This window comes from Arvicola amphibius, chromosome 10 (assembly GCF_903992535.2).
Source record: "Arvicola amphibius chromosome 10, mArvAmp1.2, whole genome shotgun sequence".
In the NCBI taxonomy this organism is placed as follows: domain Eukaryota; kingdom Metazoa; phylum Chordata; class Mammalia; order Rodentia; family Cricetidae; genus Arvicola; species Arvicola amphibius.
In genome coordinates this window covers 46,460,110-46,480,008 of record NC_052056.1, presented here as the reverse complement: position 1 = coordinate 46,480,008, position 19,899 = coordinate 46,460,110, and the positions used below count along the sequence as shown (strand labels likewise).

The following is a 19,899-nucleotide window of genomic DNA, read 5'->3' as shown; positions in this document are numbered from 1 at the left end:
GAACACATAGACCATGTGTGATCTCTGACATCTGCAATATAATAAAACATTCAAGCCCCAAGTGCTCCTGAGACTGTGGATGAGCACAGGAAAAAGAAGTTCTGGGTGATATCCTAGGTGTTCATTTTGAAACAAAGACTGTGCTTCTCACTTCCTGCGTTCTCACACAACATGCATCTTCCTGCACAGATAATGACCTCTGCATTTTTCTGAAGTCCCCAATCAGAAACTGACCTAGGACAATTGAGAAGCACAGAGCTATAAATCGATGTATAAATCGGGCTGGCTGTTCCTGGCTCTGTAAGATAATCTCCTTGTACTCTGCTTTGTTTCACAAGATGCCTTTCCTCATTCTAGGAGACAAAAGCATTCTCAAAAACACCCAAGCCTCCTTCTGTCCACATTGGTCCTTACACAAACCAATTTCTATTATGAACATAAAAAGCAAAGGTGAATTGTATGCAAAAACGGGGGCATTCCTGATATAACCCCAGAAAGATATTTCAAGGGGGAACAATCAAAATACTTTTATTTTATTTCCAAATTTTACTAACTATAAGCATTGTTATAGTTCCAGAACAAATTTCTTTCCGCATTTCATAGGCAGTTCCCTGAGTACTCTTGGGTTCAAAAATAAAAGAAATATTTTTCCTCTTTCCCGGTAATCCCCATTTCCCTAAAGAAGACTATATATTTAGCTAAAATTTAAACTAATCCTAAAAAGAAATGTATTTGACCTCTACAAAAGAGCAACAATCCCCAAAAGCAAGATATGATTTCTATTTTGTAAGGTACTATAAGTTTTGATGGAACTGGACATATTTTTATATAACGCACAGGGAAAGGAAATGTGTGATGAATCAGGGACATAGACCTTACAGAGGAAAAGGATAATTGTGATAGGCATAAAAGTGAATATTCTGAAATAGATGGGAATGGCATAGCAACGATGATGATGGAGATGAGAGAAGGCTGGACCTGGGAAGATGGGTCACCTGTGTGAGCTTGAGGACCTCTGCTGAATCTTCAGTATCCACATACGAGGTAGAAGATGACAGGTCCTGTCTCTAATCCAGTGCTAAGGCAGCAACAGGAGCATCTCAGTTTCTCTGACTAGCCAGCCTAACAATTCCATCGAGTCCCAAGTTCACCGAGAAAAACTTGTCTCAAAAAATAAGGTAGAGAGCAATTGAGGAAGACACCAAATGTCAACCTCTGTCTTCCACATACACACTTGTGCAGACACACATATGCACACATATATGTGTACTTGCATGCACGTGCACACACACAAAGATGAGGCAATGGAAAGTAGCACTGTTCAGCTTGGAAAAGTTTCTTCCTGAAGTGATCCAAGAAGGTAGGTAGAAAGCTCCGGAGAGTCATTACACATTCTGGGAAACAGCCTCGCATGAAGCATGAGATTTGCAAACACTTTCTCATGTTCTGTGAGGTGCCTTTTCACTCATGATAATGATCTTTGATGCAGAAACATATTGAATTGTGACAGTCTCTTCTGTCTGCTTTTGCTGTTGTTTTATGCTTTTGTAATGGTATCTAGGAAATGATTACAAAATCCAAGATCAAGACTTGGTTTTTTATGCAGATATATGGTTTGATGTAAAAATAGTTTTGTAGGTTAATTTCCTATATTTAAATCAGCTGAGGGTCTTGGTGACACATACCTTTAAGCCCAGTATTTGGAGAAAGGGGTAGGGGGATATCTGAGCTCCAGCACAGCCTAGTCTACACAACGAGTTTCAGGCCAGGAAAGACTACACACTGAAACACAGTTTCAAAAAACAAAGAAAAACAAAACAAAAATAAAAAAAAAACAACCAAAAGTAAATTGAGAGCCTATAGCGATGAGTCAGATGTTGAGAGCATTGGCTGCTCTTCCAGAAGGCCCGGGTCCAATTCCCAGCATCCGCATAGAAGATCAAAACCATGTGTAATTCCAGTCCCAGAGGCACCAGCCATGTATGTGGTACACAGACATACTTGCTGGCTAAAACACCCATGCACAGAAAATAAAAATAATAGAAAAGGTCAATTAATCATAAACAGAATTTTATTCTACTCTCTCAACTCTACTATGCTGATCTCACCACAGTATTTAAGTAGCTATATTTTAATGATGACATTTGGAATAGAGAAATCTTTCTTATTTATGCAGATTATTTTGGCTACTCAGGGTCTATTACACAATATGATGTGAATTTTAGAATTAAGTTTGATTTGTTGGAGATGATGTTCAGTCTTGGGGCATGTCATCATTATAATAGTGAGTCTTCCAAGCTGATAACAATTGGGTATTTTTCCATCTTAATTTCTTTGTTTATTCATGCTACAAATCTGCTGCTTATGTGAATATAACTTCTGCAAGTTCTAGTCAACAAAAAACAGGAAAACAATGAAGAAAAAAGAAAATGATATCATTGTGATCACTTTTGAACCTGTCAAGTAAATGTTTTAATCTCTAATGACAAGAACAGTCAGTAAGTGGCCTGCTGTCGCAGCACATACCTTTAATGGAAGCACTAGGGAGGCAGAGGCAGGTGGATCTCTGTGAGTTCCCTGACAGCCTGGGCTACAAAGAGAGATCCAGGGAAGCCAGACCCCATCTCAAAAAGACCAGTAACTTCCATTATTTTCCCTCTGCTGTTCTTGACCCCATCTTTCTCTCCCCCTACACAAATACTTTATGTCCTCATTACTGTTACAGCCTGGAAGACAAGGTAGACTCTGGGTCTGATACAAGTGTTCCAACTTTTAGCCACAGTGTCTGAAAGTCGGGATTGCCTCTTTCACAGCAACAGGATGGAAGCTATAGATGGTCTGGGGTGGAGCACTCACCTGTCACATGCAGGGCTATTATGTTGCTATTAATAACATCAGAATTAATGCCTGTAGAACAACTGTACGATCCATTGTCACTGGGATATACTGGTTCAAAATGGAGAGTAAAAACTGAACCCTGGTCCTTGTCTTCCCAGCCAGTATGTTGCCAAGGTCCAGTCTCAAGAGGTAAACAGTGTCCTCCACTGTACTTGCACCAAGTCACATTAGGTCTCTGAGCACAATATATCACAGGACATTCCATTTTAAAGGACTCTCCCACTGTGGCATATTCCGAATGCCTGGGAACTCTAAGTTGTATTGGACATGGCCTTCCACCTAAAACACAAAAAGAAAACTGGAATGAGTATGATCTTCTCGAAGAGCCATAGACACCACAGCAATTATTTCCACCAAGATTTTTCAGGCAGAATTCCATAATCTTCCTCAATACTATTTTTCAGTACTTTATCTCTGCTAGCTCAGTGTGGTCCATAGCTGCACCTAATCAATATTTGCTTTAAAAATAAATTGCTTCACTGAGTGCTGGAGGCGCACACATTTAATCCCAGCACTCTGGAGGCAGAGAAAGGCAGATCTCTGAGTTCAAGGTCAGCCTGGTCTACAAAGCGAGTTCCAGGACAGCCAGGGCTACACAGAGAAACCTTGTCTCAAAAAACAAACATACAATCATTTAGTTAATTAGTGTCATCCCCACCCTCAACAAAATAATATTACGAGTTTAGTTTAGTTTAGATGAGGTAGAAATACTAAAGAATTTGTTCATGGTTATATGCTAATAATTAGGAAAACTGAGACTTTAAAGTCATAATGAGGTCTTTACCATGTACCATTATTTTATTTGTATTACTTCTCAGCCCGTAAGCACATTTTCTAATACCATTTGCTAATTAACCTATAATTGTATTATAATAAAACCAAAAAATCATAAAACTTAAAACTGTTTAATTACACCCCTTTCTTGAAACAAATACGTGTGCAATTTGATCCACAAAATATTCAACCAGAGTGGGTATTTAGAAACAGAAACTGGCTTCAAAGTCAGAACCTTCAATTGCTCAGGAAACAGTCATGTGTATGTGTTCATTCATAACTAAAAGGCTGTGTTGTTCCTTTTGGGAAAGGACCATGATCTTCATGATCATGACAACTTTAGAAGCCTTTGGGCTTCATTTCCATATTATGACTGCTATGTCTGCCGCATCTAGAAATTACTAGATGGGATTCCCTAAGCTGGTAAAACAAAATAAGCAAACAGGCAAAAATTTCTTTTGTTATGTACTTTGTGGCACTTTCTGTCTTTTTCTTTTTACATTAAAATGAGGCTAAACACAGGGTCTTAAAGTATCTCAAGTTCTTTTTCCTCCACCCTCATGAATTGTTCTTAGTTTGGTGTTGTTATGCTGCTTTGTTGTTTTGGTTTGAATTTTTAAGACAGGGTCTTACTATGTAGCCCTTGATGTCCTGGAAATCACTCTTTAGGCCAGGCTGGCCTTAGACTCACAAAGATCCATCTGCCTCTGCTTCCCCAGGGCCGGGTTTAAAGGCGTGTGCCACTTTGCCAGACTCTCTTAGTTTTGAACTATTCTATTTCATGGCATTAAGCATACTGTGCGTCCTCACTAACTTTCATGTTCAAGTACTTTTCTGAATAGATTTATGGAATCACAGGCTATAATAATGCCTAAATGAGATTATAGGCAAAGCTTTCTTTAAAGATGAAGAATTCTTAGGGCCTTATTTTAACTATTTCATAACAATAAATTTCACACTGTAACTTTTGCCCGAATCTCATCAACTCTTGCTTAGAACAATTGAAACTTGATGGAATTCTCAGGAGTCAGGTAGAGACTAGGGACCTGCAGAGAACTTTCAGCATCTCTGATTACTGACTTATTTGTAACTATATTGGATTCTCAGACAACTTCACTTTAAGGTGCCATGGTTCAGTTGCTTCAATTTTTTTTTTTTAGAGTAAGCTTGTAAGCAAAACAAAACGAAAGTTATAAGTGAGGTTTTCAAAAGCTTGAAGAGAAAGGATAAGGTCACTGACCAAAAGGAAGTGCCTAACAAAACAATACCTGATGTGGTCAGATTAGCAGCAAAACGCAAGGAAACCAAAGGTGGAAAGGCCAAGTGAAACCTTGTCTCCAAAGTCCGTTCCTCTCTCAAGTTAAGAGATCTCAGCCTCCTCACTTCCCTTTTTAATTTTCTTGAGTACTTGTGAACAGCAAGGTGGTCGTGGTCAAAGACCTGTTGCCCTCAATGAGCTTACTTTTGATTCATGGGACAATTATGTAATGATAAGGACTTTTTCTAAATAAATCTATTATGTACTACTCTTTCTCCCCAAATGTAGCCAAGCTTGAAAGCAAGGTTAGGAGGAGTTCTGTGCACTCTTTCTTAGAGGGAATAAGAATTAGAAATAAGGTCTGTCTGTGGAATTTGCCTTCACATGGGAAATGAACATGCCCAACAATGGGAGAGTCACGCTGTACATAGGCACAAAGCACTTGGCCTGGGCTGCTGGCATGCTTTCCTGGAAGCTGAGCTGCCCTTCAGCGGATGAAAAGCCCTTGGCCATCAGAGTAGAGACTGTTGAGGTACTGGAGTCTGGCAGAGCGGGAAAACAAAGGCTTCTCAATAGTTGAATAGTCTCACAGCAGATTCAGGGCACTGATACACAACTGCATCATGGCTTTCTGAACATAATAAAGGTCATTGGTTATTCCAGAATAAATAGGATGAGCACTGTTGGGAAATATTAAAATTTTCCTGTCCCCAAAGAAAAAAAATATGATGTCCAACTTGGGTAGACATATAAAAAGCACGGAATCAGTGAAAAATGGAAGCATTTATTCAACATAGCCATTGGAACAGTCTCAGTGACCCTCAATTTCTACAAAATGAGATAGATATCAACTATAAAATTGGAAAGTTCTTATGTGTCAGCTCTCAAAACACATGGGTGCACGTGTACACGTGTGCACACACATACACACACACACATGTGCACACCTACACATACACGTTCACTTCCCTCAATGTATGACTGTGAAACTAGTCCTAGTCTTCAAAGTCTGTTCCTGCTGCAATGTATAAGCCTTCCATTCAGCCAGAGAACTGTTACCTCATGTTAATAGCACAGTCAAACATACTATCTATCTTTAGCATTCTGTGTCTATACACTTAAGACGAGCACACAAAACACATGCAGAAAAAAGCTTGTAATTAGCCCCGACTGTGCACTGATTTGGAATACAATGACAGAAACATTATTGTGACTTCTGAGTATTTTTCTGAGCATGATAAAGTTGACTGACAATCACATTAGCTGGCATAGAATTTTTTCTTGAATATTAGAATAAATAGAAGATTAACGATTTTACAGCATTAGAAATCAGGAATAATCAGTCTGTGTGCAAATAAGGCAAGATTTTTTTCTTAAGCTCAAAACCTATAATTGATGTTAGGAGGTCAAGAATGATCCACTGAGTCAGATGTCACAGTTCTAATTTTCTATCTGGCAAGCATGTTGACAATTCCTTTCTACCTGCCTCGACATCTGCCAATCAATTATGTGACATGCATGATGCACACAGCTACCCTTGACTGGATTGTCTTCTCAAGCAAACATTTTCTGATGAGGGGATAACCACAGTTGGTTTTAGCTTTGACTTATCTGCCAACTCCAAGTCACTTTGTCTTTTATATTATTGTTCCTAATGATTGTCTCAAACATTCATATCTGATATGGAATTTTCAATGAAGAATAATGAATCACATGTAATAGGACAAAATATATAACCATCACCACCAGGATTTCATATGACATATCTTTGTGAGCCACTAGAAGTGGAGGAGCCTGTAAAAAATTCTTCCAAAAGCTACTCATGTGTTATATTCTATATGACCTGTACACACAAATAGATAGACAGGTACTGTCTAACCAAGGAGAACATTGGCTTTTATTATTTTGAACAACTGCTATCTCCATATGAGAAATATCTATTCTGAAATCACAAAAGGAAACAATCAATGAAATGACCAAATAAATAAAATTTAAAAATGTTGTAGAAATATGGACTAGCCCAAAGAATGGGGGATACTGGCCAGTATCAAACTCTATTGATCCTGAGTATAATTCATGCTTAAAATAGGTACAAGGAGTTGAATTCATATGTGTTCAGAGACAGTTCTACAGCTAGGCAGTTCTGAGTTAACTTTCATGTCGAGTGAAATTTCTGCGGAGGATAAATATTACAAACATGTTAATTTACAAATTACAAACATATTATTAAAACTCAATGATAACATATTAATTAGTTAGAACTTAAACCAAGAAGACTCTAATGGGAAATGTCTTACCATGGACATTGTCCAGAACTTCTCATACATGGTGATAATCAGCAATAGATAGTATGGATACTATGCCTTCTTGTTGTCCATAATCTAAGTGTATAGACATCCCAGTGCCTATGATCATTAGGAATGGGATGGTTTCTAATAGAAATTTATAGTTAGACTTTATATCTTAAATATGACATAATCTCCTACCTTTCAGATCCTTGAGAACTCTTCTGGTTGAGTTGGTCAAGAAAGGTCTCATGAAAGAAGAATGTAACCCAACCCCTAGAGAAACTCAGCGGTCTTGTCCTCACGATGCCATCTCCAATCCTTAACAGGCTTTATGATATTCTATAATTATTTCAACTGCCTTGCCTTGATTATAACTATTATTTTAAAGCAAATTCTAACTGGCAATCATCAAGCCTCCATTGAAAAATTCTTACAATTTATAGAAACTTCAAAAATGGTCACAGTTATTAAGTGAAATTAGTGGAAAAAAATGAACACTGGATTAATTTGAGTTGTAATATCAGAGATGAACATAAAAATGTACACTATTTTAGAGAAATAAAATTATCACCAATGGAGTATTAATAATTTATATTAGTGGTATATTTACAATCAGGAGGAAAGGTATCTAGACAATATTTGATAATATATTCTGCTTACCTTAAAGCTTAGCAATGATGAAGGGTGGGGGGATAGTACACTCACTGAGGCAAAGAAAGATACACATCTTTCCTAGAAAACAGGGATGTAGGAATCCTTTGAAGTAGTGGCCTCCACCTAACCCATACACATCCTTGTAATTTCACACTAACCAGCCTATGACATCAGCCCAGACACTTGAGAAAATCACAGGCACCACATCAGAAAGGCACACTATTGTATTTCCCGCCCTAAGCTAGTTGCCACAGCCACAAAATCAGAACCTCGGTAACGTGAAACTGTAGTGAGGGATTTGCACTCCACTCAGAAACCGCTCAATTCATGGTTTGTAGTTTTGGCTAAATGTATTACTTTATGGTAAGTGAACCTATTCCATATCTAAGATATTCCCGGAGATTCTGGGGATGTTTACAGCAGTATGAATGACAGCGATACATAGACATCTAAGTTAAAATCTGAGCTGTAATTGGAAAAGAATCACTGTTGAAGGAAAACCCTGCATCTTGGTCTCAGAGATAAAGAATACAATAAAAACTGAGGCTGCTGTGAAATGGACCAGGAAAGAATTAGCTCCATGGGAAGCACAAACATGGCATGAATTCATACATCACTTAAAACACAGCAGAGACCATGAAATAAGAAAATTGGAAGAAATTTTATAATCATCTGTTATTTTTCCTCTTAAGTCATCTACATCTCTATAATCAGATGCGAAACATCTAAATTTGATTTCATATGGTTTTTTTTAAGAACATAGTTTCTGGACTGATGGATCATGCGACCAAACCCGTCTCTCTGAATGTGGCCAACAGCGGGGGCTGACTGAGAAGCAAAGGACAATGGCGCTGGGCTCTGATTCTTCTGCATGGACGGGCTCTGTGGGAGCCTTCTCAGCTTGGTCGATCACCTTCCTGGACCTGGGGGGAGTTGGGAGGACCTTGGTCTTAGCATAGAGTAGGGAACCCTGATGGCTCCTTGGCCTTGAGAGGGAGGGAGGGGAGGTATGGGTGGAGGGGAGGGGAGGGAAGGGGGAGAAGGAGAGGAGGGAAGAGGAGGAGGAGGGGAGCGAGGGGGGAGGAGGAGGGGAGGAGATGGAAATTTTTAAATATAAAATAATAAACCATGAGAAAAAAAGAAAATAAAAATAACAACAGTGACAACAAAAAAAAAGAACATAGTTTCTTCTAGGGCTGGAGTGTAGAATAGTTTCTGTGACATGTCATTTTGGGAAAGAATTTAAAGACTATCTCTTAAAGTTAGTTGGATAGGACAAGTGCATCCTTTACAATGCCACTTGTCTTTAAATACTCAATGGTACCTGTGGTATTTCCTCTCCTAGAAACACTTAAACTAGGACAAGCGGAGACCTGAGAGGTCATCCAGGCAGCAGATCTGCCGTTTAAGCTATGTTTGGCAGGTATTTCCAGAACTTCATCTACTCATTCATAACTCGTTACACAGTGCACTAATGCTTCCTTATCAGTGTGCACATACCCTTCCCACATCCAGGGTAAAAACAGGCAATCAGAAAAATGACAAACAATTCTCAGGTTCTTACTATGCGCTAAGTGCTATTGGGCATCATATATGGACATAGTCTTTATGGTAGAATCATGTCCTGATACACCCATCATGATTTAACATTATTGTAAGCCAAAATTCATTTAATAAACCCAGTCTATCAAGCACCATATCTGAACCTAGCCTTCCTTAAACTTATTCAAAATAGATTAGCCTGCAGTTAGCCCAAATAAACTAACATAAAGTCTCTCTCAGTGAAGTTTTGGTACTTCATGTAAGTTTAGAATACACTTAACCAAAAATGCTTGCAACATGGTATACTGGATGGTATCAGCTGTTTACCTTAGTGATTGCATAGCTGGGTAGGGATATTGCCAACAATGCAAAAGGCTATCGCAACACATATTGCTAGCCATGGAAAATAGCAACATTCAAAGTTTGAAGTGTATTTTCTACTGATTTCATATCACTTAAAAACCATTATAAAATTTTGATAATTTACAAGTTGAACCATAGTATTTAAGGAATCACCCAGAGTGTTGCTTCAGTCCATCACAATAATGATTGTGAGGTAATCACTGGTATTATCTTTGCATTTATGCTGAATAAACTGAATCCTAGAACAAATAAGCCATCTATCATAGGTCACCAGCTTTTGGGAGACAGACTCAGGACTAGAATTTAAACCCAGCTACTCTGCTCACTCCAAGGCATAGGTTGTTATCCAAAAATTTATTATGAATGGGAATATGTAGGAAAAGTTCTTGGCACTACCCTTAGATTATATTTCAACAATAAATGCCAAGTGTTACAATTTTTAAATTAAAATGTATTTATAAAACTGACATATAAGTTGAGTAATTGTCAAAAGTCATAAAAAGCTATATGTCTTGCAGCCAAAACAAAAATTCAAAGGTCTTCCCGAGTACCTCTGTTCTGCAAAGTGAACCCCACTTTTCACGGGATTAACAGTGGTCTGTGATGAGTGGGTCTGTGCCAGGAAAACAGAGAGATTGGAAATGGAATGCTGTATAAAGATGTAATTCTTTAATATAAATAGAAATACTATGGAATAAGACTGACCAGCAAGGCTTGCTACAGCTACAAACTAAAGAGCTTTGGCTCTCTTTTTAAGGTGGCTCTTGGTACTTTATTGTAAGTCTACCAGGTGGCAAGTGTCACCTCATGTCACCTGTTGGTCATTGCCTTTCCTCCACAGCTCAGGGTTCACATGCATGCCACTTCATGGAGCCTTCTCCATCATATGTGCCAATGGTCAATGTCTCTCAGTTAGGTTGGAAGACAATATATAAATATTTCCAGTGGACAACAGAAAGCTTTTGGTGACTCCAGAGAAGAAAGATTCATGGTGACAAGTTATAGGTGCTTCTGGTCAAGGGAACCCTGACCACCTGGTGTAAGTGGGCCTCATCTTCCAGTGATGCCAGGTCCATAGATCTCTTTCAGGAAGAGAAGCCATTGACAGTAGTGTTTGGTGAGCTCTTCTCATTCTATCAGAAACCAGTTTGTGTTTTACAAATGTCAGGGAAAGGTGTTTCCTTGTGATGCTCAGTAAAACTTTCTTAAGTAAGAAAGGTACAGTGAAGTCCACTTTCACTTCCCTGCAATATATTTCCTCACTTCCCTAATACAGTGTGCTACGGAAATAGCACACTCAACTTCGGTGCCTCTCAAGCTCCAGACATGGTTGACCTGTGGAAAACACGGTTGGTTTGTGGGAAAACAAAACAAAACTGCCTATTGTTCCCCAAAGTTTACTTTCCTTTTTTTAATAATATTACAGAAGAAAATGAAATGAGCCATGACCACCCAGCTAAAATCTGAATGATTCTCCTGCCAATGTTTTCTGAACCATAGATTATTTGTGATAGGTGTGAATTCCAGGCTGTTCATTGGATGAACTTGGAAGTTAGGGAAGAGGAAATGGTATTAGAGAGACCTACCAGATAAACTTATTTTTGTTTGTGACTGTCCTACTTGGTCCATCAGACATTCCCCTGATCTGTGTTTAACAGGGATGTCTTGTCAGACTCTGAGGATGCAAAGAATAACATCCCTACACGTACACAAACACAAGCACATGAGACACTCCTATCCTGGGATGAACACATATAAGTGCAAGAGCAATAAGACAGGGACATGATATTAAGTAATTTCAAGGTAAGAGAACTGAGAACTTGAGAAAAGTGAATACAAATCACAAATGCTTCCCCTTACTGACACTGTGAGAGAAACTGAGTAACTCGCCAAAGGTAAGCGTAGTAGCGCTCATTCCGACTGAAGATGGTAACAGATGACATGGAACCAGGCTGGAAGGAAATATCACTTCCCAATACCACTTAAGAAAACAATAAAGCTAATTAAAGTTTGAAATAAAAGAAAACAATAACAAATAATCACTCTTAACTAAATTCACACAGTATTTATGCTTTTCAACATTCTGGGTATTTGTCCAGAAAAAAAAAAAAAAGGCACTTAGTTGGCATAACACCTCAATGAAACACGTGACTGTTTTCCTTTGTCAGATTGAGGACTAGAGCTGCTGCTCATAAACAATAACAGCCATGGTCTACTGACAAAGCTATTTTTATACACCCATCCTTAACCACTGCACAACAGAGAGTGTTCAAGAAAGCAAGCAAAAAGTCTATCACATCATATGAACCTGATTACAAATAGTTTTCAACATTTTTTTTTCCAGCAAGTTCAAACTGCAAGTTACAGCAAAGCATCCAGGTAATGGAAGTTAAGGAGGAAAGTCCCATGGAGGTTTGGCAATAGTTTCAACTTCAGTAACACAATAGAGGACAATTTTATAGTGCGGTAAAGGAAGTAACAGGAACTTAAAGAGCTCTGTGATGCTAGTGAGTCAGTTTAAGGAGGCAATAAGCACATAGCTTAATCTGATTGTGCTCAATCCAGGAAATCCTGAAACATAGGAAAGTATTTCCAGGTATTTGCATAAGTATCTAGATACCTTTTGATACACAAAAGGTGTTTGGAATTTGGGGAAAGATGCAGCTCTGCTTCCAGTATTTCATGTGAACATTTCAACAGGAATACTGGAACCATGAAGATGAGACAGAGAGGGACTGGAGAAATAACTCAGCAGATAAGAGCACTTGATGTTCTTCCAGAGGTCCCAAGTTCAGGTCCCAGCATCCATCTCAGGAAGCTCATAACCACTGTAGCTGAAGCTCGCCAGGATCCAGTGCCTTTTTCTGGACTCTATAGACATGCACAACATGCAGATGAAAATACATCCATCCATACAACATAAATACAATTTAAAACTGAAAACACTGTAAAGTGAGGCAAGGACATGCTACATTGTCAAGGGATAGTAGACTGACTTGGAGCATGACTGCTCTGGCCCAGTTTAAAAGTGGCTTTACACAGGAACATCATAATGCTCACCTTCAGGAGAAAGAAGACACAGGCAAGGCCAAGCAGACAACATGACTCTAGCCACTGTGTTCTCAAAGGAAACAGGCTGTAATGTTATCCCTTCACTGGGCCTTCTTATGACTATTTCTATTACAATAATCAATGGTTAATCAAAGATTTTGTACCACCTTTATTCCATATCAAACACACACACACACATGAAACGCACACAAGTTGATATCCTCAGTCGAGCCGCAACTGAATGAGTTCAGGCCCTCAAAGATGGAGCAGTCTCCACCTGCATTCAGAGCTTCCTAGTCTCATGAGACACAGGTGTTCAGACTCTTTCCATCAGGAGAGAAATGACGTTCTTGAAACTGGGGAGAGTTCCTCTATTTTTTTCTTTTTTTTTTTTTGATAAACACAAAAAGCACAGCTCTTGATCATTTTACATTACTATAACTGGGGGAAATGTTCAACCGATCCTTAAATCGTTTAAGAACATATAATACACTCAGTAGTTGTTGAAAGCCATAGGAATTCTTCAAGGTATAAAGGCTCTTTATGTCATTAGTATAGTTTTAAGGGATGGAACTGCCATCAGTTTTGTCCAGAATAATACATTTTACCAAAAATTATTTTTTACTTCTTTTGGAGGGAGGGAACAGCAGGTTGCTGAGGATAGGCAAGCACTCTACCACTTAGCCACACTTTCAAACCTCACCAGATGCTCCTTTCTCAGCTTATATTCTTTTAAAATTTATGTTATTGCATTTATTTAGTGTGTGTGTTCACAGGAGCGTGTGTGTGTGTGTGTGTGTGTGTGTGTGTGTGTGCGTTTAACCATGTATAGAGGCCACAGGATAACTTTTAGGATGCAGAAGTTGGTTTTCTCCTTCTCTCATGTGCATCCCAGAATTTGAAGTCAAGTTTTCAGGTTTGACAGCAAGCACCTCTACCCATTACCCACTGAGTCATACCCCCAGCATCCAGTCTATATTCGTAATTCAGAGTGACACTGTAATCCACTAATGCATTAATTCAACCCGAGCAGCTCTGTAATCCACCTTATCAACTGCTGTATAAGACACCTGGACAGCACTTGTCTAAATCTTTCTGTTTAATTTTCTACATATATTTTGATTCATTACATTTGGGTCTAAAAAATTCATACAAGATATTTTATTATTTTAGCTTTGAAACAAGTATTAGGAAAACCTTGATCACAGAGCATGAACTCAACACTGGTCAGAAGTAAAAAGTTTCAGTAGCAGCAGAGTAACTGCAGCTTATTATTTTAAAATTAATAACTGATATATTTAAAATAATAGGTATGTGAGGTCATAGGCAAGTTAGTTCACTTGATTTAAACATTCTAAAATATTTGCCTGGGGGCTGGAGAGATGGCTCAGCAGTTAAGAGCATTGACTGCTCTTCCAAAGGTCTTGAGTTCAATTCCCAGCAACCACACGGTGGCTCACAGCCATCTGTAATGGGGTCTGGTGCCCTCTTCTGGCCTTCAGGCATACATGCAGAGAGAATATTGTATACATAATAAATAAATATTTAAAAAAAATAAAAATAAAATATTTGCCTGTATCATACTTCATACACATATATATAGTGCTTGACAATTTAAAAATGATGAAAAGTTTAAAACCTGAACTATTTAAAGTGCTTCTGTTAAACCTTAATTCTCATCTAATTGTATTTTGTGGGAGGTACTGATGAAAAGAACTATTAGCAAACTTACCATTAACATTTATCAAGCTTTAACTGCATGTGCTTACCATAGTTAGGCAGTATAGACATAACAAAGACACATCATTTAGGTATAATTATTATATGTTTTTAAATGAAAGTAGGGCTGAGAATGGAAAAGAAACTTAACTGGGTCTATAATGTAAGTGGCAGAGTCACTAAAGAATCCAATTCTGTATCCAAGTTTATGTGCATGAATACAAGGTTATAGCACACTGGGTAGAAGAATGGAATATGGAGGACAGCCCAATTGTGATGCAGAATTAAAATTTTTCTTTGTTCCGTAGAGGTCAGTCTATAATTTATCCCTTAGAATTAAATAGACTCAGTTTAATATTTGACTCCAGCTGTAGCTAGGTGATGGACTATAATAAGTAAGGGCTTGGATGACTGAGGCGATATTTTACTCTGCCCCTAGATAGGTGGTCTGGTGATGTCAGAGTTGAATTCTAAGCTTCATAATTCTAGAATTCAAACTGCAGTCTTCCACAGCCATGCAACTGTCACCCACATTCAGAGGGATGGGGGCTGGAGAGATGGCTCATCAGTTAAGAGCAGTGACTAATGGTCCAGAGGACCCAGGTTTAATTCCCGGTACCCACATGACAGCACATAAGTGTTTATAAATCCAGTTCCTGGGAAAACTGACACCTTCACACCATTGCACATAAAATAAAGTTAAATCATTAAAAAATTCTTTTAAAAAATATACTTGTGTTTTGGTGGGAAATAATTTTTTAAAATATGCTTGAGCCCAGAATTAACTGAGGAAAAAGAAACCTCTGCTAACCACTCCACAGGCTTTTCCCTTCTCCAGAGCATGTTGCTGTGCAGAAGCAAAGTGTCGAGAGATAAAGAAGAACTGCAGGTTTTGATAACAAAATGGCTTTGTAGGGATGAGCCAGCATCACCTATGGAGAATGGCTTTCCATGTTCAGTTGGCTACCGCTTACGAATCACCTCATTCAGCAATGAAGCAACACCACCAGTGCTTGCTGCTCTACTTCACAGTGTGATGCTTGTCCAGTGTTTTCGTAGTTCATCCCACGAAAACAAGGTGGGATTGTATTTAGATTGAACATTATTTGAGAGTAACCATGATCACAGCTATGAACTCAAGTATCCGACACCTTTCCCACCCAATTAAACACCACGGCTTCCTGCTGACATCCATGTGGAGAGAACGTGAGATTTATTTCCCATTAGTATGACAGCCAGAGAGATTTCATGAGCAATAGTGACAAATTTCTACTTAAACATTTATAATTTCTGCTAAAATATCTTTACTTAGCATCAGGACAGGTTTCCAGGAAACTTGGCCAAGCTATGGATTCCGTGTTTGCTCTGTAGGCAGGTGAATCCCATATTCTAAGTTCACTTGCACCCTCTAGTATTTTCAGGAAGCAAAGGTAACTACTGAGCTATACGCTGGACATAAACATCCCTCTCCCCTGAGCAAGCTCAACAAGGAAAACCATCACCGACATGAACTTTGAGGAAGAAAACAAGAAATCCTCTTAGGAGGTGCCTTACCAAGGATGCTCCAGAAGCCCACATAGAGGATTAACAGTTTGCTAAACAACCCTGGAATCCCAAACATGGCAGGCGGTGTCTTCATTCTCAGCACCTATCAGGCAGGGGCAGACTCCTCAAGCAGAAGGCTCCTCTTCCTTCCTAGGGATCTCCAGAGCTGGGTGGTATTCTCTGCCCCAGCAGTATCTTAGGGGGAAAATCAGGAGAACTGCTGGAGAGGACAGGATGAAGAGCCTGAGTGATTCTGTGAGAGCAAGTGAACAAAGACTGTGCTGTGGTTTTGCTTCTCATCCAATCTGCTCTTCACTTTCAGGCTCTCTGATGTGCAAAGCAGCTGGGTCCCTGCTTCTCCTTCCGCCCTGCTACCATTCTTACAAGACCTTGAGGTTTTTCTCAAAGTGAACAATTAAACTTGAAAGAAATCTAAATTGTTCCGGTCTTTAGGTTTAGATTTTGATCAAATCTGGGTTGGAAAATTCATGCTAAAAGTACCTATGGCAAGCATACATGTCGCCTTTTCATAACTTGTGATTATAATACTTCTGTGTAGTATATCTTAGAAGCCCCTCACCTCCACCCCACCATGACACGGTAAGATGAGAATGCTCACTGATGTGAAAACAGTGAAGACTTATCTGAGGTAATGGAGAGAATGAGTGACAGGATGCACTTCACCAACAGAGGAGGACAGGGCCTCATTCTTCAGTCTGTAGATGTCTTCAATGGAACACGATCGCCATTAGCACTGGCTACGTGTTTTTTCAAAATATTAAAGTTCTAAGCAAAATGAGATTGTGAATACCAATTAAAGGAAACTTCCATTTTTGGTATGTGGTTGTTGTCTAGATTAAGCAGTAAAGTAGGAAATGGAAAAGTTCTAAATTAGATAGCTGGGAGGCTGTGGGGTCCCAGCCCACAATTAATCACTAGCTTTTAACAAAAGGAACTTATATAATTCCAAATGAAAAGGCTTGGTTTGTATCAACGGTGCATTTGTGGTCATTGAGAGAAATTGAGAAATCTTTCCCTCAGAGGTTGGTGATATCCATCGAATGTCAAACTACAGTTATTGTAGTCATTGTGTATTCATTGACCCAAACAGATGAGCCACCATGGCTGGAGATACAAGAATGAATGAACCAAACTGCTCCTGGATTTAAGAAACTTAGCCAAGAAGTAGCCATGTACCCCAAACACACCAGGGAACACAGTCTACAGAGATTTTAGAAGCTGAACTGCTGACCAAGGAGGCACCCTGTTTATGGTGCATTTTATACAATTCATTCTTTTTTGCTACCCAGAATTCCTGTGACAGTTGAAGCAAGAATCATTGTCCCTATAAAATGACCTGGGAGGTTTTAAAGAAAAACCTTTAGCCCTCCATCCTAAAGCTCAAGATATCAGGCAAACCAGAAGTAAATGAAGCCTGTCATGAGCAGACCTTCATAATTCTCTACTCTTCTGATTGTTCTCCACCCTACTCCTCTTCATCCTTCTCCTGCTTTTGGTGTGTGTGTGTGTGTGTGTGTGTGTGGTGTATGTAAATGTTCATGTAAATGCGTGGACATGCTGTGTGCAGACTCCTGACTATATTCAGGGGTCAGGTTTCTATCTCAGTCATTCTTCACCTTTTGTTTTTCCTCAGTGTTTCTCACTTTACCAGAAGCTCCTCGATTTGACTAGAGTGAACTGGCAATGAATTCCAGAATCCATCTATGTCTCACTCACTCCCCAGCACTGGGATTACAAATAGACACCACCCCAATCTGGCCTTGTATGTGGTTTCTGGGAACCTGAACTCAGATCCTCATTCTTATGCAGCAAGTATTTTACTGGCTGAGCCATCTTCCCAGTCTAGGGATTACTTTCTTTATATAAAGGAGTCTATACTTAATAGATAAAACTTGAAAAAAAAATCTTACAAAACACCTAATGGATTTTAAGTGATGTCTATTTTGATAGTTTATCAGTGTGTTTGGATCTTTATCTCTTCACAACTAACTGGCAGTACTAAAAGCACTATTAACCAAGACTTTGCCATAGAATCTCACTCTTGTTTTCATTCTGGTAAAAAATTGAAAGAAACCAGATTCAGAAATGCATTGCTCAGTGACCGTCTGTATTGCTTTGTGTTTATAACTTATCCAGTAGCTAGGCTTTTTATCTCAAAGCATCCCACCATAATCATGTACCATTTAATCTTAAAATTGTAAATTTCCATGTCAATGCACACAGTTAGAGTTTGCTGCATTCTTAGAAGTGATTCTTTGTATACGTGGAACAGCTTTTGAAACACAAACTTTAAAACACAAACTTCTGGTTTTATGTTGAATGACAAAAAGTAAGAGAGAATTTGACAAAATGCAAATGATCTTCACAACCCCCCTGGGAGCTGCTCGCACAGCAAATTATCCTACTCTCTTGTTGACTCAGTTACTTTCATAAATCATAAAGCAACTTTATTTTCTGTAGTATTTCCTCCAGGTGTTCAAAAAACAGCAGTCACAAACTTAGATGCAATAGTGTTAGGTAATATCAGCCCCTTCTTAGCCCTAACTTTTTTGACCCTCACCCAAATAATATTCCACAGCCTGTACAAGAAGCACCCACTCCACATGTAAAACAAATGTCATTCTAATGTATGTGCTTTCCTCACTAATGCTATTGCTAGCAGTAGCATCTACACACGGCTGCTCTTTACAATCAGCCTGAGTACATGTTAGAAAATGAATGATTCTTAGATCCTGCCCTTAATGTGCTGAATTCAGATCCCACAGAGCAGTGGCCAAAATGCTATTTTGAAAACGATACAAACTTGGTTCTGACATTGGATTGAAAGGATGGTTAAAAACTGACTAGTTGGTGGAATTGGTAAACTTTTGAGATATGGTATCAAATATTTGATACTCACTAGTTATCATGCGTTTTGAATTCTTAGAGACTAAGGTAGACCCAGGAATACCTTGCACAGCTTGCCCTCTATAGATGTGTTTACTCTTAGCTCTGGGGATGGATGCTAACACAAGCCTCAGATATTAACTCCCTCAGTAAGTTCTCCATTGAGAAGCACTTTACCCAAGGTCATGATGTCCTTGATGCCCTGCATGCAACAGTGGACCAAGAAAAGTGTACAAAGCATTGGTATTTTTACACAACATAGAATGCTACTGGAATGTTCTTGCTCTATAAAACAAGATATAAATGCATCATTAAATTGGCCAATGCTGTCAGACCTGTACTACAGTTTAATTTCTCCAGGCCCTGCCTCATCTCTGTCTTTACACAGACATGTATTGAATTTTTATTTAAAAAAAAAAAAACAAAAACAAAAACAGGACTCAGATGTCAGGTAAGAGCCTAAAATGATCAAAGAAACAGGGAGCAGCAACCAGTTGCCACCTCCATCTACTGTTCCTGTCCAAAAGGGCTAAGGTCATCTTTCTCCCCTGCCTTCCTACTTCCTGTCTTCTCTCTGTCTATAGTCCTCCAAGCCTCTATGGTTAATTCAGGTCAGCTAGTAGATGACTTAGCCCTTTAACTCTAAGCAAGCTTTATTAGTCAAAACAAAATAAAACATATCATACATTTCTCCTTTTTGCCTAATAAAGAGCAAAGGTTTTACTAACATAGAAAAACTATATACAATAAGTACAATACCTATATACAAATATATGTAGAGAAGAATTACATTAACAACATCCAGTCCATTTGCATTAGGCAAATTTAGAGAAAATACTCCATTATTGATCTTGGTGAGTACAAAGTTTTGTACCTAATTCACTTTCTTACATTACTAAC

The 19,899-nt window shown here is 38.7% G+C and overlaps 1 protein-coding gene across 11 annotated transcripts in view; it reads right to left on the bottom strand.

Moving 5' to 3' along the window:
* The window catches only part of Btla (B and T lymphocyte associated), a 64,214-nt gene that overhangs the window by 10,052 nt on the left and 34,263 nt on the right, over positions 1-19,899 (bottom strand). For 4 of the 11 annotated variants that reach the window (XM_038346642.1, XM_038346648.1, XM_038346649.1 and 1 more), the window contains 2 exons: positions 16,102-16,312; positions 2,857-3,177 (listed from right to left, as the gene is read on the bottom strand). In XM_038346642.1, coding sequence (XP_038202570.1) covers positions 2,857-3,177; positions 16,102-16,186 — 406 coding nt within the window. In that variant the 5' untranslated portion in view covers positions 16,187-16,312. The remainder of the gene's footprint in view (positions 1-2,856; positions 3,178-16,101; positions 16,313-19,899) is intronic. The other 7 variants (XM_038346651.1, XM_038346652.1, XM_038346650.1 and 4 more) reach the window with 2 other exon arrangements.